Source organism: Silurus meridionalis, chromosome 15, assembly GCF_014805685.1.
Source record: "Silurus meridionalis isolate SWU-2019-XX chromosome 15, ASM1480568v1, whole genome shotgun sequence".
NCBI classification, from domain to species: domain Eukaryota; kingdom Metazoa; phylum Chordata; class Actinopteri; order Siluriformes; family Siluridae; genus Silurus; species Silurus meridionalis.
The window spans coordinates 2,289,464-2,312,975 of record NC_060898.1 but is presented as its reverse complement, the minus strand read 5'-3'; the positions used below and the strand labels follow the sequence as shown (position 1 = coordinate 2,312,975).

The window sequence follows — 23,512 nt, the reverse complement described above, 5'->3', positions numbered from 1 at the left end:
ACTTTGAGCTCATCATTTTCACACCAAATATGAATCATCAACATCATAACTTACACCATCAAACAGCAGAAAAAGATCAAAAGAACAAATATTTCCTATGGGTTTAAAAAAATAGAAGAATGAGTTCAGAGTTGACAAACGGTTCTGTTTTCTTTTTGTAGTCGCACCATTCATGGTATTTATTTAAAATAGAAAAATCAAGACAGTCGTGCATGATAAAGGACTTTGTCCACTGCATTCAGTTTAAATTCAGATGAGTTCAGGATGAAAGTATGGCAATCGAAATGCACGCGTTTCAAGATTTTACTGTTGCAGAGCGGCATTTTAGAGGGGGCTAATCTCAGAAATGACAGCTTGATCCTGACACACACTGTGCGACACTTCATTTTTCAAACTACGCATTTTGAGACGTACTTTGTGGACCTGCTAGACGTATCCACACACTTACTTGATAAATGCCTTCAAGAGATGCCACCCTACTGAGTCATCAGATCTTAGACCTGTAATCACATTTGCACTGTCAGAAAAAATGTGGAAATTGCAATAGCGTTGAAATTAAAAGATTTGTGGTGGGTTCTCTTATAACACTGGGCTCTAAGAATGGGTTTAGGTTCAGGGTCCAGGTGAGGCAGGAGCAAAGAATCCAGGAGGTCTGTAATTTTTTAAATGTCTACACCTATATAAAAATGGGGTTTTGTCGGTCAGGAATAATGTCTTATAAAATATTATACAATTTGACATAATATTCATGATGTAAATGTGCACTGGGGCTAGAAATGAAGTTTTCCTGCAATCATTACACACATGAGAAATGCATTTGAAGAACCTCCACCAGAACTTACCCACCTGATTTAACCAGAAAATAATAGAGAGACATTTTTTTAACATCAGGGAAATTAAATAATAGTCAAATTTAGGTGAGTGGAAATTGCAATTACGAGACATTTACTACTGCACGTTCGACTGCTGCCGCCTAGTGGACAAAAGCGCATATTGCATGCTCTTATCCCTTTTCCTCAGTCAACTTTTTACATCAAATATCAATACAGTGATAAATATTCAATACAGATCATTTCTAAAGATCGATATTTATCAAAATAAACTTATAAAAATGTTTTACATGCTTGAAGAATGGGTTAATTTTGTTCTGTAAAAGTGAATGTGATTTTATTAATGAAGAAAAAAAAATACAACAAATAAAATGTGTTTATTTTAATACATTTTAACATTGAAGGTTTTAATGTTTTTAGTTTGAATGTAATTAAGTGAAAAAAATGTACAGTTTAATCTCGAAGTGTGGTTAAGTTTATGCTATGGCTAGCTCGTAGCACTTAGCGTGTGTTAGATCGTTTGTTTGTAGCAAGTTTGCTTGCTAACGTGACTAATTCAAAATACTTCACGAGGGTACACAAATTAATGAGTATTTTAAACAAAAGCTACATATGAAAAAAATCATCAAATGATTGTGTTTATGGAATATTTAGAAAACACTTGTTTTAATAAAACCCATCTGGTTTTGTTTGGTTTGGTTGTTCTGTTCCTTGCCCCTGAAGTGCTACTTCCACATCAAGAAACTAATCAGGATCAAGTCTAAACATCAAATAACACTTTTTTTATTTGATAACTTTGGAAGAATAATTTGCTAAAATGCTAATATTATTTCGATGGGTACATAAGCAGATATGGTGGTCTGATTGCTTTCATTCATTATTGATTTCTACCACAAGAGGGTGCTCTTTCACCAGAAACCCGCTTTTGCTCCTTAAGAAAATACAGAAGATACACTAGAAGAGAAAGCAATGACGAACACACCTGAGCTCAGGTGTACTGTGAGATTAAATATGGTTTGGATTTGGAACTAATATTTATTATTTTAGCATTTTCACACATCCACAAATTAATGTTGGAAATTCCTCAGAGAGAAAAGTGACTGTAGTGATTTATTTCAGTTATTTATGTAAGACATGAAATATTAGCATACAATATATTGGCACAGTCGAAGTATTGCCACCTCACAGCTCCAGAGTCCACAGTTTTAATCCTAAAACTGGGTTACAATGTTTTCCCCCATGTCCGTTTGGGATCCTTCAGGTTCTCTGGTTTCCTCAAACCTTCCAAAAACATGGCCGTAGGTAACCTGTTGATTCTACATTAGCCCATGTTGTGTACATGTGTATACAGTGTACTGAAATACAATGTACAGCCCAAACTGAAGTGTATTCCTGCTTTACATTATCTGCTCCTGGGATCGGCTCCTGATCTCCTGATGTCCAGGATAAAATAATGAATAAAAAAAATCCAAGTTTCCTATTTGACCCACATTTTGCCCTCAAAGCAAATTTGGACTCCACCTTAAAGAACATTTTATAACCGACCACTGTAGAGACGATGTCAAATCGTAGACAATATAATTACTGTACGTGTGGTTCGGAGGTTGCCCATGAGCCGGAGCAGATCGTATGGAGTTTCCAGCACATCTGCACAAGGAGGAGGAGTTCTGGGGTCCCTCAAACCCCCACGCAACCTCAAAGTACCACCAGGCTTTTTCTTTTTTATATTCTGTCTTGATTTAATAAGTTACACAGCACATCTCATGGATTTTTATCCTCACTGAACTCTAACTAAAATCCAGAACATTCAACTGAGGTTTGAGATTTGATTTGATTTTCATACATGCTCCTGCAGACCATTTATTTGTCGTGTTGTATCTACTCTACTTCTTCAGGCAAGCCAAATAGTTTTACAACAGACTTTTTTTTAATATATATAATACTCAACAAATTGTACATTTTGTGGTTTTTCCAGAATTCAAGCTTGTCTTCTGTGTCTGTGGGCCTCCAGAGTTCTCCACCCTGTAACAGACCACACAGCTTGGGCTCCACCTTGAAACTCACAGACTCTATGGCAGAAAATTCTCCACTATCTTCCCTGCCAACAGTGATGGCCAAGACCTCCAGCTGTGAATGCCACGTCTAATTTGACATTTTCCAGAATGTTATAGTTTGTTTTTTTAGCTTAGTTCCAGCAGAAATGGTCAACACGTTTCAGTTTATGGATTACATCTATTTACATTTACTGACATTTATGCTATATGGCAGATGGTCTTACCCAGAATAGTTCTTATCCAACTGAGCAGTTGAGGGTTAAGGGCCTTGCTCAAGGGCCCATCAGTGGCAGCTTGGTGGTGCTGGAATTTAAAATCATGACCTTCTGATCAGAAGTCCAACATCTTAACTACTAAGCTACGCCCTCCCCTATAAGCTACAGTACATCCTCCTTAGTAATATATAAAAGTTGGCAACGTTTTTACATGGTCAGATTCAGCATCTGCATTAACCAACATTACCTGTCAGTTCTGTTTAGCGATGACAGATATATTTACTGAGAAGATAAGTGTGATCTTCCTGCCGTGAGCATGTGGTCTAAATATTGATGCAAATTGAGATATGAGAAGAACCACACATATTCTTTTTTTTTCTAGTCTAGAATTGAGATGTTCTTCAAAACTGAAGGCAGCAAACAGGGCTGCTGCAAGAGATCACGTGAGCAATAGGTTCATCCTTAGTATGGTCCATATTGCAGTGGATTAAATGAGGATGCTAGGTGGGTTAAACTCTTGTAGGCAGGTACAAAAGATATAATAGTTGCAGCAGTGAAGTCTCTTGCATATCTCACATTGAGATCGGTTAAGAGAAAGAATGATGTTGCTGAGGTTTAACCATTCTGACAATGCTGACATACAAAAAATATCACTGAGCAATTCATGATTATAAACCCTTTAATTCAGCCCTCTTTTTTGCACAGTTCTGTTTCTGTCTAGTCTTAAGATCTGGAGCCTTGCTTGTATCTTTATATGCCATTTTTTTACTCTCTTTTAAAGGACATCTTAACCATCTTTGAATTCTTTTCATTGCTTAATATGCCCCATTTCTTTCTTTTTTTTTTTGACATTCCAGATATCCTATACCTTCTATGCATTCCATATTTCCACATATTTTAGTCTGCTCCTGATTTGTGCTTATGCAAAGTAAACCGAGATATACTGGAGTTTTACTCTGTGTGTATACACATTACGGAGTTTGTCATTAAACACTATACAGCATTGAGTTACAAAAAAGCTCTTCATTTAAATGGCTGTTTAATGAATCTGCAACACATTTAGGATCATTTTATGTTTTAAAATGACTGTTCATGGTGATTCACAATGCTAAATATAAAAAATATTAAAATATCCCCTTTCAGAATGACGATGTAATGATTAGTAATAGCTACCGGTTTAACCAAATTTCCATACTGATGAGGAAGTGAACCAGAGTAAGAACAGGAGCTATGAGGATGGTTTTGAACTGTGGTTAATGTCAACAGTCTGCTACACTGACTCAGGACCCCAGTTTTCATCTGATCACCATCAGTGTTCCCTCTTACGCCTGGTTCCTTTCAAGGTTTCTTCCTTACGCCATCTGGGAAGTTTATCCTTTCCACAGTCACTCATCAAGCACAAACTACCACTTATAACATCTTATTCATTCTTTATCATCACATTATCTGTGTAAAACTGCTTTGAGACAATGTTCATTGTTAAAAGTGCAATATAAAAAATAATGAATTGAATTGAGCCAATTGGAAGCTGATAATGATTAATTAATCCTTATCTTTAATCTAGCCAGACCAAGTACACAGGGCCCGATTTGGGTTTATGGACTGGGATCACCTCCATGTATAAAAGCTTAATGGTTTGGAATTGTTTAGAGACTTATTTTAGGTTAAAGGAATCCTGACCCAACATGGCTACTCTTCTATACTTCAACATACACCATGCAGTTTCATCTGGACTGTGGCTCATTGGAACCGACTTTACCATAAAACAAGACAATGAGTCGAAGTGTATATCTGAGTTCTGTAAGAGTTATTTAGAGAGCAAACAGCCGTCTGGAGTTTTATCTATAATGAAATGACCTGCCCAGTCACTGCACCTAAACCCTATTGAACTGCTTTGGGATGAACTGGATTGCAAGAAAAAAATCTCCAATTAGTAAAGAACGACTTTGGCAAGTTTTCCAAGAGGCACACCAACGTATTTTAGCTGAAGAGTGTGTAAAGCTGTTACTTCTTTATGCTAAGTAAAGATTAAAAAAATAAATAAAGTGTAGCATCTTTACATTGATATATTTTTTTGGTAAAAGCAAATCTTTATACTATTACATTACCAAATTTTAACAAAACATAATAAAATATGTGTCTCTCAAAAACTATAAAAGGCTGACAGACACAAATATTTATTTATTTATTTATTTATTTATTTATTTAATAAATCAATACCTTCTGACCTTCAGATTTAGGAATTTGATGCTTCTGTTTTATAAATACAAATGCTATAAATTCAGTTTCTAAAATTCTGCTCGTTAGCTATACTTGAGGAGCTTATCCAAAACAAGTGTGGTGGTAAAGGATAAAATAAGAAACTGCTCATTTCAGAATATGTAGATCTCACTGACTTTCCGATCAACAGCAGCTTGAATTGATTTAAAAAAAAAAGTACTGTAATTTTGTGGACAGGAATTATTTCAGATTCAGTGGGAACTGCAAACGCACGCTTTAAAAACGTACGCTGTGCAAGAAAACCCAACATAAAGAGCTATCGGACTTCTTAAAGCGAGCATGACCATCTAACTTATTCCATAAACCTCTTATGCTCAGATCTCCTATACAATCATGCACTCATTCTGCGTTTGCACACAGCACCTTACATCGTCAATGTCATTGTTACTGTTTCTGGTTTGTTATTGTAATGCATCATTCCATTCCATACAATTTGTATTTCAGTTTTGCACGTCTGAATATATTTGCATTATCTTGTACTATCACTTTATCTATTTTCTCATATCTAATGCACAATTTTCTGAGCAGACGATCAGGTTTACATTTCACTGCAATTTCACTGTGTTCTGTATCTATATATATATATATATATTGTTACAAATAAAAAAATCTTGAATCTTGTATATCTGACTCAACTTAGTTCAATCTTTTCTTTTACTATACATGTTATTTCCCTGTTTATTTATTTACCATTTCCCCAAAAAAGCATCTCGTCATCAATCCAGATATCCAGGTGCTTCCAACAAAAGCTTGAACAAGATAAAAGGAAGGTTTCTCGACTAGACTCCTTCTCTTTCAACATATAGGAAGCTCCGGTCACAATGCTCTGCAAATACACACACACACACACACACACACACACACACACACACACACACACACACACACACACACATTGCATACACATTTATGAGAATATTCAGATAGAGGTAAAGCGGAAGGCACGTTTCCTTTTGTGATTAATCATGCTTTCCTACAGCGAGCGAAGCGAGAGATCATTCAGCACCATCTATTGTTCCAAACTAAAATAACAGCAAATCAATCGCTCATAAACAATGTACTCGTCTAGCAGAACTATGTTTCAGTATGATGGCAGTGATTCATTATTGTATGGATGCAAGGTCTTTGAGATGACATGGACACAATGCACATAAGATGATGGATCAAGGTAGGCAGGGGACAAATATCGCTGAAACAGTTGATTTTGAGTTTTGTCTTGACTCTATTTTCCACTCATGTCTTTTGTTCAGCAATGTTGCGTTGTTTGATATTTATTTATAATCACAAATCTATGCCCGAATCTGCCTTACTTTTATCAAACGCTATCGAAAAGTCAGAGGAGAATCCATCGAAGGATTTAAAAGTCTACAATGCGAAATATCTCACAAAACTAAGGACTATTAGATATAAAAACATGGTGTATTAAAACCTGTTGGCTTTGATGAATCCTGTATGTCAGGTATTTTAGCTGTGTGGCCAAGAACCTTCCTACTATATCAAGAGACACTTAATGAGTTTCTACATACTGTAAAGGACAACATTTCCGCACAAAGGGGAGTTTTAGATTCCAAGATCTTGAGAAATCATGGTGAATGATGGTGCTGCTTTCAGTTCTGGAAAGATAAATTTATTAGCGTAGTGCAGCATGTGCTTCATGAACCTTAATTATCAATGAGGACTTAGCAGTCTCAAAATAAAATTACGTACTTTGAGAACAAGGTAGTAAACTCAATTCAAGAAACACAGATACAGGACCTCACTGGGAGGTCCTGATTGGGGTCTATTCATTCATTCGGTCAATGTACGAGGTGGTATCAAAAGGTTTCGAGACTTACAGTGTTCCTGCCACTTTTGGAATACGTCCTGGAAGTCTTCTTTTCGAAGCGTGTCAAGCACCTTCTGCGATTCCTATTAAGCAGCCCTGTCAGATGATGAGATGCCTGCACACCACCTGTTTCAACTTTCCCCCATGCTGCTGGTGACCCTGCAGAAGTGGTAACAGAAGCCCAAAGGTTACATCATACCAGACCTTATGGCACTATACACATCCTCATTTAGTAAGAAAAGCTTCAATGAAGATAGATAGATAGATAGATAGATAGATAGATAGATAGATAGATAGATAGATAGATAGATAGATAGATAGATAGATAGATAGACAGACAGACAGACAGACAGACAGACAGACAGACAGACAGACAGACAGACAGACAGACAGCTTTGTGTTTCTCTTGCAGGTCTGAGTCCCAGAACATTTTTATAGACAGAAATTCCCCAATCATATGTCACCACTGACCACAAGGCCAAGATGCTGTTTCAGGTTCAGCGTTGTTCCGTCTTTCGTTCACATCTATTTATCACCTTCCCACAGACGTCTACGTCCTTTATTTATGCCTGTAGACTTCGTAATATTATACACAGATTCACGAGTATACAGTGGGAAATTTAAACCTCACAAGAGATGTTAGAGCTGAGCTGTCAATCATGATGCCATAAACTATCAGGAAATAAACGATACAAAATTAAAGTAAGAAACAAAAAGATTGAATTATTTCTACCTATACAATAAACACATATGTGGTTCTTCACTGAACTGCTTCCACAAAGTCAGAGGCACACAACTGTACTTTGGATCTCAGCATGAAATTACTTTACTTACACCTTTGTGGCTGAATGAAATCTCCACAAGCACATTCCAAAATCTAGAGGAACATCTTCCAGAAGAGTGGAGGTTATTATAAGAGCAAATGAGGACTACATGTTGAATGGGATGTTCAAAAAGCACACACCAATCTTATGGAGTTTTATATTATCTTATAGAAATTCTCAGTCTAAAGTGATTCCGATTCAGAGCCACAGTGAATTACTGAAACCTGCTTTGAACTTTTGTGTGAGCAAAAATGTGGAAATAAATATTAAGGAAAAAAGCAAACCCATGATGTCAGAATGTTTTGAACATAGATAGTAAAATGACACTCATTGGGATTGGGTGATTGAATTTCCATGATTTTCCATACTGGTGGGGATGGATTGGGTTGGTCTGTTTCAGCAGGTCATTCCAGCATGCTGAGCAGATGTTACACAGATATATACAGACTGCTGCTGCACAGTGTTTAGTCTAGCTGCATTAAGGTGACAACGGAAAAGGTGTTAGACCTCCCAGATGGGGTTGTGGTTTACATTTAAGAAAAAAATGTCTCTAGATCTTGATGGACTAACACGTATAGCTTACGGAGTCAAAAACCACCAAACTACACATGGAGAGACAAAGGCATCTCACTTTAGTATGATTTGACTGATTTGTTGCATTTTTTCAAAGTTTCACAAACACCAATTTTTCAGAAACCACCACTCAACAACTCAACTGATATGAAGACTTGTGATGTGTTCTGATGATTCTAGCTCTCTTGATAAACTTAAGAAACTCATTTTGGACACCAAACATGTCGACAAGTGTTCTAGTGAAATGTCTGGGAAATGTGTGTATATCTGATTTGGTCAATTGATGTTCATGATCAAGACTTTTTAAATAACTGTAAAAATCTCCTATGGTGTCACTGTGTCACTAAAATATAGCCAAGCAATAGAAATACTATTTCTAAAATATTTGTATTTTTCCTGAAAAAAATGTAAAAAATTACAAATGTTAATAAATTTCTGTTTCTATTCATTTTCATTAATGCATTATAATATTTGCACACTGCTATGTAAGCAAAAGCTTAATTTCAGTCTACAAGAGAGAACTTTTCATGTAGAAGCTCTTTCTTTTGGTGAATGGAAACCTTTTGCTCCAAAGTCATGTATTTCATGCTCTTTAAAAAACGCATGGGCTGCATTGTTTCTCATTTATAGAGTCATTTGGAGACATCTACGTATAATTGCTGAGCTAAACAGCATAGTGAATTCATCTACCAAACTATACTTTCTGCTCTGACATGCAGCTTGAGCTTTTTTTTAGAAGTTGTGGTAAAACCACAAACCTGCACAGAAGTTAAAGATGAGTGTGAGACAGACAGAGAGAAAGAAAGTAAATGTAAAGTTTTATCCATTTGAACCACATTTATCTTCTGGTTAACAGGTTCAACGCTACTAAATTGAAAAGTCATGACACCTGCAACCTCCAAAGTCCAAATTTGCACACCTTTAAGAAATGTAGTCTGCTGAATATTATTTCTCGAATAACAGCAGTGACATTAAACTATGGCCTATGTTCCAACTGCAGTGATAACATTTCTGCAAAGATGGAACCTATACATGGTGCAATAGTATATACTTTATACAATCAACCCTATCACACATCGTTTATGTAACAAATATTCTCACATGTGCAAATGAAAGCTATCACCTCTGCATGATTGTATGTGCCCCCATCATTTCATAGTTGCACAGCATAATGTTCAGCAGTGGTGGACATTAATGAAGTAAATGTAATTTGTTAATGTACCTAAGTAGAACCTTCTCAAACCTGAAAAGCAGTAACACTACTCACTTCACTTGACCACTAAGCCACCCTCATATCAGGATGAAGGATATAATTTATTTAACTGAGACATTTCTTTACCATTTATGGAAGTAGTCTTCAGTGTTAGTCATAGTGAGACCAGTCTGAGACCACTCTGTGTAGCTGGAGATGGTTCCACATGAACAGCATAAAGATCCATGAAGTTCCCTTTCGAATCTGGTTCCCCTGAAGGTTTCTTCCCCATATCATCTCAGGAGTTTTTTCCTTGCCATGGTCACCACTGGCTCACTCATTATTGGTAAACTTATAGGCACTAAAAGTTCTAAATACAAATAAAACTAAATTGACTTGAATTGCACCAGTGAGAAATTCTCAAATTCTAAAACCTAGAATTTGACTGTAACAAGTTTTCTGTCAACATGTAACAAGTCTGTAACAAGTCTTATTAACATCTAAAGGGAAAAAGAAGTTGAGCAACAACTATTGTTCATAATGTCCATGCAATCAAATGTCAACTGTTGCAAATGACAGAAAACAGAACAAAAAAAACTATGAAAATAATGAGACATAGAACATTACAGAGAAGCAAACTGGCTTCTCAAAAACATTACGTACACAAAGAGATATTTTTCAATAAGTAAACACAAAACGTGGATCACCTGTCAACAAAGACGCGTGAATCTCAGGACCAACAACAGGACGTAGTGGACATTTTAGAATAATATGTTAACATGGTACTGGAAGTTTGACTGTATGTTTTGCAACAACTTTTAATGTAAAAAAACTAAAAACAAAACAAAACTGTTTAATCAAAGGAAAAGGAACTCTGTTAGTACATTGTGGTTTGCTAAATTCCTGATACTGAAATAAACTGAGAACTTCAGGGACCACAATCAAACTTGTTAAAGATTCAATTGACGATTTGTATGTTGCTCAATATCCGTAATGTAAAATTTGGCAAATTTCACGTCATGTGCAAATGAAAGCTATCACCTCTGCATGATTGTATGTGCCCCATCATTTCATAGTTGCACAGCATAATGTTCAGCAGTGGTGGACATTAATGAAGTAAATGTAATTTGTTAATGTACCTAAGTAGAACCTTCTCAAACCTGAAAAGCAGTAACACTACTCACTTCACTTGACCACTAAGCCACCCTCATATCAGGATGAAGGATATAATTTATTTAACTGAGACATTTCTTTACCATTTATGGAAGTAGTCTTCAGTGTTAGTCATAGTGAGACCAGTCTGAGACCACTCTGTGTAGCTGGAGATGGTTCCACATGAACAGCATAAAGATCCATGAAGTTCCCTTTCGAATCTGGTTCCCCTGAAGGTTTCTTCCCCATATCATCTCAGGGAGTTTTTTCCTTGCCATGGTCACCACTGGCTCACTCATTATTGGTAAACTTATAGGCACTAAAAGTTCTAAATACAAATAAAACTAAATTGACTTGAATTGCACCAGTGAGAAATTCTCAAATTCTAAAACCTAGAATTTGACTGTAACAAGTTTTCTGTCAACATGTAACAAGTCTGTAACAAGTCTTATTAACATCTAAAGGGAAAAAGAGAAGTTGAGCAACAACTATTGTTCATAATGTCCATGCAATCAAATGTCAACTGTTGCAAATGACAGAAAACAGAACAAAAAAAACTATGAAAATAATGAGACATAGAACATTACAGAGAAGCAAACTGGCTTCTCAAAAACATTACGTACACAAAGAGATATTTTTCAATAAGTAAACACAAAAACGTGGATCACCTGTCAACAAAGACGCGTGAATCTCAGGACCAACAACAGGACGTAGTGGACATTTTTAGAATAATATGTTAACATGGTACTGGAAGTTTGACTGTATGTTTTGCAACAACTTTTAATGTAAAAAAACTAAAAACAAAACAAAACTGTTTAATCAAAGGAAAAGGAACTCTGTTAGTACATTGTGGTTTGCTAAATTCCTGATACTGAAATAAACTGAGAACTTCAGGGACCACAATCAAACTTGTTAAAGATTCAATTGACGATTTGTATGTTGCTCAATATCCGTAATGTAAAATTTGGCAAATTTCACGTCATGTTCCAACGAATCGATGCGATCCTGTGACCTGACACTTCAGTTCATGTTCTAAGCCTAGATGTGTGTTTTAAAGGTATAGTTTTGGTAGAACAATGAACCATAACGTGACAGAATGCAGACCTCAGGACTGAACCGAAAAACCAAGCAGCAGCTTTAATATGCCACACTCTTCTTCTTCTTCTTCTTCTTCTTCTATTGGTTGCTCCCATTAGGGGTCACCACATTGGATCATCTACAGTGCCCTCCACAATTAATGGCACCCCTGTTTAAGATGTGGTCGTGGACTTCAAAAAATTCTCCTTTTTTTTAAAACAACATAGAACCCAAATGCAAAAAAAGAGAAAAATCCAACCTTTTATTTAAGTACATTACTTTGGTGGTAAAAAAATCACACATTTAGAAAAAAAAAACTTGAAATCATGTGTGCCACAATTATTGGCACCCTGATGTTAATACTTTGTACAACCTCCTTTTGCCAACAAGACAGCACTTAATCTCCTCCTATAACATTTCACAAGATTGGAGAACACAGAGAGAGGATTTTGACCATTCTTCTTTGCACAATCTTTCTAGATCATCCAGTGTCCTGGGTCCTCTCTTATGCACTCTTCTCTTTAGCTCGCCCCACAGGTTTTCGATTGGGTTGAGGTCTGGGGACTGAGATGGCCATGGGAGGACCTTGAGTTTGTGACTGCTGAACCACTTTTGTGTAGATTTTGCCACATGTTTTGGATCATTATCCTGCTGAAAGACCCAATGACGACCCATCTTCAGCTTTCTGGCAGAGGCCATCAGGTTTTTATTTAAAATATCCTGGTACTTCAAAGCGTTCATAATGCCATGCACCCTAACAAGGTTCCCAGGGCCTTTGGAAGAGAAACAGGCCCACAGCATCACAGATCCTCCACCATACTTCACGGTGGGCATGAGGTGCTTTTCGGCATACTCATCTTTTGTTTTACGCCAGACCCACTTAGAGTGTTTGTTGCCAAAAAGCTCAATCTTAGTCTCATCTGACCAAAGCACACGATCCCAGTTGAAGTCCCAGTACCGCTTAGCAAACTCCAGGCGTTTACGTTTGTGAGTGTTAGTGAGAAAAGGCTTTTTCCTTGCATGCCTCCCAAACAGCTTGTTGGCATGTAGAGAGCGTCTGATGGTTGTTTTGGAGACTCTGTGACCCCAAGATGCCACTCTTTGATGCAATTCTGTGTCGGTGAGCTTGGGAAAATTTTTTACTTCTCTTACCATCCTCCTCACTGTGCGTTGTGGCAAGATAAACTTGGGACCTCTTCCAGCCTTGTTTGTCACTGTTCCAGTTGTTTTAAACTTCTTAATGATTCCTCTGACTGTAGATACCGGCAAGTTAAGGCGAGTGGCTATTTTCTTGTAGCCATTGCCTGACTTATGAAGGTCGACACACATCTGCCTAACTTGAATGGTGTGTTCTCTTGTCTTTGCCATGTTGACAAATGGGTAAGAGAATTAGGCCTCTGTGTCACCTCATATTTATACCCCAGGGAAATAGGAAATCATGAATTACTAATTAAAAGTCCCTAGATACCCTGACCAACCTTAGCAACTACAGAAAAATATATAAAAAAAAGGAATTGTTAGGGGTGCCAATAATTGTGGGACAAATGATTTCAAGTTTTTTTTTTTCCTAAATGTATGATTTTTTTTACCACCAAAGTTATGTACTTAAATGAAAGGTTGGATTTTTCTCTTTTTTTTGCATTTGGGTTCTATGTTGTTTTAAAAAAAAGGAGAATTTTTTGAAGTCCACGACCACATCTTAAACAGGGGTGCCAATAATTGTGGAGGGCACTGTATCTTTATACCCTCTGTCCTCTACATCTGTCTCTTTTAAACCAACTACCTGCATGTCTTCCCTCACCCCCACCATGGTCTTCCTCTTTTCCTCCTTCCTGGCAGCTTCACCCTCAGCATTCTCCTACTAATATACGTCCCTCCTCTGCACATGTCCAAACCACCTCAATAAGCTTTAATAATAATAAAGAATAAAAGACAGACATGTATCAATAATATGATGAAGTTTTTTCACAGGGACTTCACTTTAGCATTTATGGAAGTAGTCTAAAGTGTCAGTGTTTGCAATCGAGATGAAACGTTTCTTGTAAGTATTTTCATTTTGCACTTCCTTGGTTCTGGTACTTGCTTATTTATATCTGTTTGTCTAGAGATAGATGTCAAAAGAAACTAAAGAGAAGTTGAGGAAATGGCTGTTTCCTGATGCGGTAGTGGTGGCAGTATCTAAATGATGTGTCATGCTGATGATATCTAGAAGTAATAAATAAAAGATCACAATCTTTAACACACTGCAGTCAGTCAGATACACCTGACTTTTCCACCCACACGTGGTACTTCTTAAACTGTTACCACAAAGTTGATCTTTGCATCAGAATAAAATTTTTTCCTTCATTTGATATAGGACAAATGCACAAGGCCGGCTCTACGAAGATCTGCTTTACATGGGTTGGAGTGGGAGATCTTCTGCTACAAAGCTCTGACCTCAACCCTATTGAACATGATGAATATGAACTCTGACTGCACCCCAGGCCTCCTCACTTCACCTACAGCAGTACCTGACCTTAATAACACCCTTGTGGCTGAATGGATCTCACCACATCGTGTCGAATTTCTAGCAGCACAATTCAATTATTATAATCAATTCACCTTCACCTACAGGCTGAAATATGAAACCTCAGCCGAATGTCTGTGTGAGTGGGGTCTTCTGACTCCGCTGAGGTTAAATGCTCATGCTACTATTACAGGACATTATTTCATATACTGGACCATGAAACATGAAGAATCTCTACAGAGTGCTGCAGATGGGAGCTAAGATTAGTTGCTGATCTCATGGTTGTAAAAGGGAAATTTTAGAGTCAAAATATTGGTTGAAAATGACCGCACCTACAGGTTAGCAAAACACAGCTGTCCTTAGAGTTTCATATAGACAGACAGACAGACAGACAGACAGACAGACAGACAGACAGACAGACAGACAGACAGATAGATAGATAGATAGATAGATAGATAGATAGATAGATAGATAGATAGATAGATAGATATGTACATAAATACATAAATATGCAAATATTAATTATGCAAATTTGTATTATATTAATTATTATGTACATAAATACATAAATATGAAAATATATGTACAGCATGTAAATTATAAAGGAATAAATGTACAGCAAATAAAGTATCTGGTCAGAGTATAAATGTATGAAGCTGGTGAGCAAATATTTAAAGAATAAATATAAACATATATATGAACAAATGTGGAGAAGTTACACTAGTGCAGGAGTTATACTATACAAGTTATACACAGTATATATAGTGCAAGGTACATGTACACAGCTAATGAAATGCATTGCAAAAGAATAGTTGTCCAGAATGATATAGAATGTGAAGAGTGAAGCAAAACTGCATGTTTATTGCAATAGAATCATCTGCCTCATATACATAGACCCCTATAAATCCTTTAGAGGTCACTATAGAAATTTATTGTCATTGCATAATACAGGTACACAGCAACGTAATGCAGTTTAGCATCCACCAGAAGTGCAAATATATATATATATATATATATATATATATATATATATATATATATATATATATATATATATATATTAAAATATGTACAGTAAATAAATATACAGTGTATAGCAGTGAAGAGACGTGTAGACACTGTTGAAAAGTACAAGTATGGTTATAAGGCTATGGCAGTGAAAAATGTGCGACACTGTTGTAAAGGTACAAGTAGATGGTTAAAAGGCTTTGACTAAAAAAGTGTGTGTGTGTGTGTATTATTAATTTATTTATTTTAAAACAAAACTTGACCCTGAAACAAACAAACTAAACTCAAATTTCCCCACAATTCATCTTTCTCAATCTCCGTTTTCCTAATTACACACAACACACTGCCACACCACACGTACATATTATCTTTCATAACACATTGCTTCATTTATATGTGACGTGTACGTTCTGTACCCTTTTGTCTCTGTCTTTCATTAGCATTTGGAACTGTTGGTGTTTTTATTTCCTGTCTGCTATTGTTTATCCAGTTTGCTGATCTCCTGACAATGATTGCCTGATTCTTTTTATTAAAACTGCTCCAACCTGTATCTGAATCTGTCATTCTCTTGTTTAACTGGAAAAATATCTTTGATCTGTTTGGCATTAATGCATAAAATCATATAGAAACAATTCAATCGTGCAACAGTTTGCTGATGAGAAAGTTTAGAAGAGAACGGCCAGACTGGTTACAGCTGACAGGAAAGTAAACTCAAACTACTACCTCTGTGCTGTGCAGAAAAGCTTTTTGTCAAATTTGATTGATTTGTTTGATAACAAAACTAATGACTGATTGGATCAACTTCTCTATACATATACATATATATACTGTATATCGAAACAGATATAATCTCAAAGGTACATGTACACAGCTAATGAAATGCATTGCAAAAGAATAGTTGTCCAGAATGATATAGAATGTGAAGAGTGAAGCAAAACTGCATGTTTATTGCAATAGAATCATCTGCCTCATATACATAGACCCCTATAAATCCTTTAGAGGTCACTATAGAAATTTATTGTCATTGCATAATACAGGTACACAGCAACGTAATGCAGTTTAGCATCCACCAGAAGTGCAAATATATATATATATATATATATATATATATATATATATATATATATATATATATATATATATATATATTAAAATATGTACAGTAAATAAATATACAGTGTATAGCAGTGAAGAGACGTGTAGACACTGTTGAAAAGTACAAGTATGGTTATAAGGCTATGGCAGTGAAAAATGTGCGACACTGTTGTAAAGGTACAAGTAGATGGTTAAAAGGCTTTGACTAAAAAAGTGTGTGTGTGTGTATTATTAATTTATTTATTTTAAAACAAAACTTGACCCTGAAACAAACAAACTAAACTCAAATTTCCCCACAATTCATCTTTCTCAATCTCCGTTTTCCTAATTACACACAACACACTGCCACACCACACGTACATATTATCTTTCATAACACATTGCTTCATTTATATGTGACGTGTACGTTCTGTACCCTTTTGTCTCTGTCTTTCATTAGCATTTGGAACTGTTGGTGTTTTTATTTCCTGTCTGCTATTGTTTATCCAGTTTGCTGATCTCCTGACAATGATTGCCTGATTCTTTTTATTAAAACTGCTCCAACCTGTATCTGAATCTGTCATTCTCTTGTTTAACTGGAAAAATATCTTTGATCTGTTTGGCATTAATGCATAAAATCATATAGAAACAATTCAATCGTGCAACAGTTTGCTGATGAGAAAGTTTAGAAGAGAACGGCCAGACTGGTTACAGCTGACAGGAAAGTAAACTCAAACTACTACCTCTGTGCTGTGCAGAAAAGCTTTTTGTCAAATTTGATTGATTTGTTTGATAACAAAACTAATGACTGATTGGATCAACTTCTCTATACATATACATATATATACTGTATATCGAAACAGATATAATCTCAAAGATCCATCCTACCCACACTAAATCTGCCATTTATTTATCGTCTAATAGCATTAGGAAATTATTCTCCGGAAATCAATATTTCTACTGACAAAAAAAACAACAGAATAACAGATTGTATAGTTCTTTTACACTCCCCTGAACACCCTCTGTCTAACTGCACTGTTTGCTTCTTCATAACATAGAAACCGACCCAAATAAACTCTTACATGCTGCAACCCACATACTTTACACAAGTCAGGAAGAAAATTATCTACTGTACTATTCTAGGGTTTTACCAAGAACCTAAGCAGAAGTCAAGCAGAACAAAAGTCAGCCAGAGCAGATTTATTGAGACACGTATAAACATATTATTCAGGTCAGGATACAGCACAAGTCATGACAATTTTTTAAAATCTGATTGTTCTTTAACAGCAGCAAAATTTTGACAAATTTCAGCTGATCTCTGGACCTGCCTGATATATCATGGGGAGGTGGGAGCTTAGTGGTATTGGCCATTGGCTTCGTAGGTCATGAGCTCAAATCCCAGCTGCACCAAGCAACTACTCCTGGGCCCCTAAGCAAGACCCTTAACCCCATAGCTTCTTAGTTGTATGGCTGAAACAAATGTAAGTTGCTCTGGATTATGGGTGTCTGGCAAATGCTGTGTTTGTAAATATATCCTGATGGATTACTTCTCATAAACTGGAAACCACTAAGAAGTCCACATTCTGAAAATACATGAGGCCAGTGTGGGTACAGTAGTTTCACTGAGTAAAGATGAAGATAGATTTGGGCTGTAATGGTTTTGAACATTTCGGCTACATGAGGTTTAGAACTACAGACACTCAAATGTCCACCGGTGAACAGTTCATAACCTGAACAATGACGGGACGATTATTAATGAATATCTGAATGAGGATTAGGTTTATTTCCGCCATCTTTGTTTATGTTGCTTGCTTACATAGTTTTTCTTCCTCATATCTGAGGACCCCATTGTGCTGTAGTCCTAATAAAATATCAATAAATAATCTGTATCTACACTTGAGAAGGTTCTGGTCTTAAAAAAAGAAAAAAAAAGTACACGCTTTAATATAAAAATATTTTTCCATGTCCTTTTATTTTCTTTCTTTCAATATGCTTATACATACTAATACGTCTATGGATGAGGTACAATAAAATTTTGTGTTCACATGAACTTGAGGAACCACAAACCAGTTCCAGCGAGCTTCATGAAGATATGGTTTACATGGTTTGAAGAGGAAGATCTTGACTGGCCTGCTACAGAGCTCTGAACTCATCCCTACTGAAAACCTATTGGGATGAAATGGAACACGCACTGTACCCCTGACCTTCTCACCTACTCACCTTCTCATCAGTACCCCATTTTAATAACATCCTGGCTGGTAAAGGGTGTGATGTCCACAAGCACACTCCAGTCCTTATTGGTTAACGGAACCCTCATATTGTTGGTTAACCTCACACAAATTGTAGCCTACACTTAGTGCTCATTAAATGTCCTCTGAAAAAATCATGCTCTTTTTTTAAACTTCCTCACAACAATATGGACAAACTCAAAGAGTATAAAAGCACCGATAAATACCACGTTTCATGTTTTACTTTAGCTTCTGTTCGAATCTTTAAAACTCCAGTGGAAATTACTCAAACACAGAATTGTGGTTCTAATTAAACCGCCAAAACCCTCCCACTTTACTTCTTTCTTTTTGAGATCCCTCCCAGTTACATCCTCTTTAGTCGGTCGTGTGGCTGTAATGCTCGAAACCTTCTTGTTGCTTCTGCAGAAAGTGGGCTGAAGAGGAAAACGGCACATCGCATATGCTGATATTATAAACGTACTCTCATGATGTGGTCAGCGAATGGAAACCTGGTGACTCCATACCCCTGTTTCTGCAAAGTAAGCATGTTGTTATTGGTTAAGTGAAAGAAACTGCACAGAAGGATGAAGTTCAGAGTCCTCACACTCTGTTGGAAGACGTAGAAGACTGGGGTGTCCTTGGAGGATAAGGTGTTAGATGGTAAGTGTGTAAGGAACTACAATATTTTTTTTTTATTCTGTTAATTCTACTGGAGATAATCTGTGTTTTAAAGAGAGTACATACGAATTTTGCTCATTTGTGAATATGCTGCATGTACTCTGATTACTCACTACCTTATACATTTTATTAAGATTCACGATCATACTGCTATGAACAGTACAACATTATATTACTAGAACATGCCATAATATTCTAGATTCGTTTTTGAATATTTTTATAATTTTACTATGTATTTGAAAAGCTTCTGAAATCTGTAAACATCTTCATCTTTATTTAACTGATTCCAAAAATGTGTTTTTCTATCAACCAGGGAAAGATAATCTATCAACCTCTCACCACCTAAGATCAAGGAACGCACCAGGCTCTCCAAAGTTCATCCATCATTCTGCAAACCCAGCTGGATTGTGAAATCTCTCCACAGGGAGCCGCCAAGATCTTCTCTTCTGTACTGCACTGCCCCTTGCTGGAGCAATGACAAACCCAGTTATATACAAACATTACAATTATACAGGAAAGCTGGACAATCGGAACACCACCACGGGGGCTGATTTAGGTCCCGAAAAGGTGGTGTTTCTGATCATATGCATCTTTATTGTGCTGGAAAATCTGATTGTGCTGATAGTAATATGGAAAAACCACAAATTCCACAGCCGCATGTACTTTTTCATTGGGAATCTAGCGCTGTGTGACCTTTTAGCCGGTTTGATGTACTCTGTGAACCTGTTGATGTCTGGTGAAAGATCTCTGCAGCTTTCAACAGAAGAGTGGTTCATTCGGGAGGCGAGCATGTTTGTAGCACTGGGGGCGTCCATCTTTAGTTTACTGGCTATAGCCATTGAAAGGCATCTCACCATGATCAAAATGAGGCCTTATGACACTACAAAGAACTACAGAGTGTTTCTGCTCATAGGGATGTGCTGGCTGATTGCCGTGGCTCTCGGATTGCTGCCCATTCTGGGCTGGAACTGCCTGGGCAACCTTCCAGAATGCTCCGTCATTTTACCTCTCTACGCAAAGAAGTATGTGGCGTTCTGCATCACCATCTTCATTGCCTTACTGCTGGCCATTTTAGTACTGTATGTTCGCATTTACATTTTGGTTAAAACTAGCAGTCGCAAGGTGATGAAGCACAGCAGCTCCGAGCACTCCATGGCCCTACTGCGGACAGTCATCATCGTCGTCGGGGTTTTCATCACGTGCTGGATGCCCATCTTCATCCTCCTGCTCACTGATGTAGCCTGCAAGCCAAAGAAATGCAGCATCTTGTTTAAAGCTCACTGGTTCATTGCGCTGGCTGTGATGAACTCGGCTATAAACCCAATGATCTACACCTTGGCAAGCAGGGAGATGCGACGGGCGTTTTTCAGCGTTCTGTGTGGTGCTTTCGTGACGCCATGCACAGGCAAGAATGGAGAAGGCAACAGGAGTAAGAGTTCGAGCCAGAGTCAGAAACCAGCAGAAGATCAGGGGGGAAAAGACAACGCTGTCAATCAGCCATCATAGAGCAGCACAGACTGGACTGAGGCATAAATCTCAAAAGACTAGTATGCAGCCATGAAGTTTATCTCTCTGGCTCATATCGCAGAGCTGCTCAAGCAGAAAATCACAGACTGCCATTTCTGTTAGAAAACATATAGTGGACTAAATAGTCTGATTCTTCTGTGCTTTATGAATATCATATAAACAATGAAAACCATGTAACCAATGTACAATTTCATCTACTATTTATCAGAGGAACACCTATTCTGAACTGAAACACCAACTTTGCCAAGAATGAGCAAACTTTTTGGAGCGAGACACCAAGACATTTTAAACCGGAATGGAAATTTCAAACCAAGTCTTTTAACCATCTCTTTTTTCCTTGTTCTAAAAACTCTTGTGTCATGTAATTTGCCCTTTTTTCACCAGACACAGAATTCCAGATGGTGGTGGAAAAAACGACAAGGCAGCCTCAATTTCCTCTACTTCATCACTCCGTTGGGCTCTACTTCAGCCACGCAAACTGAATGAACTTAGTTGTACATTATGGACTTAATCCATAGGAAGTAGCAACTTTTCAATGTCAGATAAATGCAAATTGGACTTACCTTAGACTCCGATTTACATTTCAGCACAATGAAATCTACTTTACACTGCTATGGACAACATTATATAACTATATGTTTAACATCTAGTACATACATATTCTGGATTAGTTTTTAAAACATATTTATGTTCTTAACCATGTATTTGAAAGGCATATGTAAGAAAGTGTAAAAATATGCAAGGAAGTGTTTTTATATTAATCAGGGAAAGATATTCTATAAACCTCTCACCACCTGAGATCAAGGAACCCAGTTCTCTGAAGTCCTTCCGTCATTCTGCAAACCCAGATAGAAACCTCTTTTACGTGGAGTATCCAGGATTTTCTTTTTTGTACCGCACTGCCCCCTGCTGGAGCAGTAATAAACTCACCTATATACGAACATTACAATTACACAAGAAAGCTGGACAATCGCAACACCACCACGGGAGCTGATTTAAATCCCATGAAGGTAGTGTTTCTGCTCATATGCAGCTTTATAGTGATGGAAAAGCTGATATGTAAAAAAAACACACATTTTACAGCCACATATACATTATTTTGGGATTCTAGCGCTGTGTGACTTGCTGGAGTGTCTGATTCTCTACTTGTTCAAATGTTGTTATTTCTGTATTATTATTTTTGTGTATAATCACTGTTGGGGAAGTTTTCCGTGAGAAGGCATTGATGTATTTGTTTTGGAAAAAGTCTTTAGTCCCAGTGCTTTGGAAGGAGTCTTCAGTCCCAGTGCTTTGGGAGGAGTCTCCAGTTCCAGTGCTTTGGAAGGAGTCTCCAGTTCCAGTGCTTTGGAAGGAGTCTCCAGTCCCAGTGCTTTGGGAGGAGTCTCCAGTCCCAGTGCTTTGGAAGGAGTCTCCAGTCCCAGTGCTTTGGGAGGAGTCTCCAGTTCCAGTGCTTTGGAAGGAGTCTCCAGTCCCAGTGCTTTGGGAGGAGTCTCCATTTCCAGTGCTTTGGAAGGAGTCTCCAGTTCCAGTGCTTTGGAAGGAGTCTCTAGTTCCAGTGCTTTGTAACAGTCTGAACTAAAACCACTATCTTAAGTTTTCTAATAGATGGAAATTTCCATGCTGGAGGACATCTTTGTAACAGGACAATTCATTCCTATATTTGTCTGACAGAAAAAGAAAGCAAACAACTGGTTTGCAAATTAAAAAGTAACTATAAGCTAGTAAAAAGTAATATCTAACATTTTTTAATGAGTAAAACTTTGTAATCGTTGACAAATTGCATGATGTCAAAAGATTTAAACACTAAAATTTGGTAAAAATTGTTAATTCTCCGACATCGTTGATCGGTTAGTGTGAAAGTGATTATGTTTCTAGACCATAAGATTGGTATGTGCTCCTTTTTGTACATTCTTGTTTCTCATTTTGACTCCATTTGCTTGTGTAATAAACTCCACTGTTTAAGGAAGATGTTTCACTAGATTTTTGAGTGTGCTTGTAGAGATTCAGCCACAAGGACGTTAGTAAATTCAGGTGCTGATGTACATTAGGTGTGGTGAGGAGGCCTGGGATGCAGTCAGCGTTCACATGTTGAATAATGTTGGCGAACCATAGCAGAAGATCGTCCACTCTTGTGGGAACAGTTTGGGAATGAACCACATACGGCTAGAAAATCTGGTGTCCTACTACTCTTGTGTAATGATGTATGTTGCTTTTTGTTTATGTCCAAATGTGAGGTATCAGTGCATAAAAGTTAAACACTAAACTTTTCTTAAATAAGTCTAGTGCTTTAAATAAATCCAAGTTTGAGATCTGAAGTAGAAATAAGTATGAATTTGAGGAGGTTTCAGCCCACTGTCTTGCATCTTCTTAACATGGAATGTACCAGGGCTCTCTACAGAATTGGCTCCATCTGCTGGGCTCTAATATGAAGCGCAGCTAAAATGTCTGAAGGTTTCAGTCTTTCAGGTT

At 37.1% G+C, this 23,512-nt stretch overlaps 1 protein-coding gene across 1 annotated transcript; it reads left to right on the top strand.

The window, feature by feature from the left end:
• Window positions 1-19,285: 19,285 nt before the first annotated feature.
• LOC124398081 (sphingosine 1-phosphate receptor 3) lies at window positions 19,286-22,560 on the top strand. Its single transcript, XM_046868098.1, has 2 exons — window positions 19,286-19,498; window positions 19,830-22,560. The coding sequence occupies exon 2, from the start codon at window positions 19,991-19,993 to the stop codon at window positions 21,020-21,022; it is 1,032 nt and encodes a 343-aa protein (XP_046724054.1). The 5' UTR covers window positions 19,286-19,498; window positions 19,830-19,990; the 3' UTR covers window positions 21,023-22,560.
• Window positions 22,561-23,512: the final 952 nt, after the last annotated feature.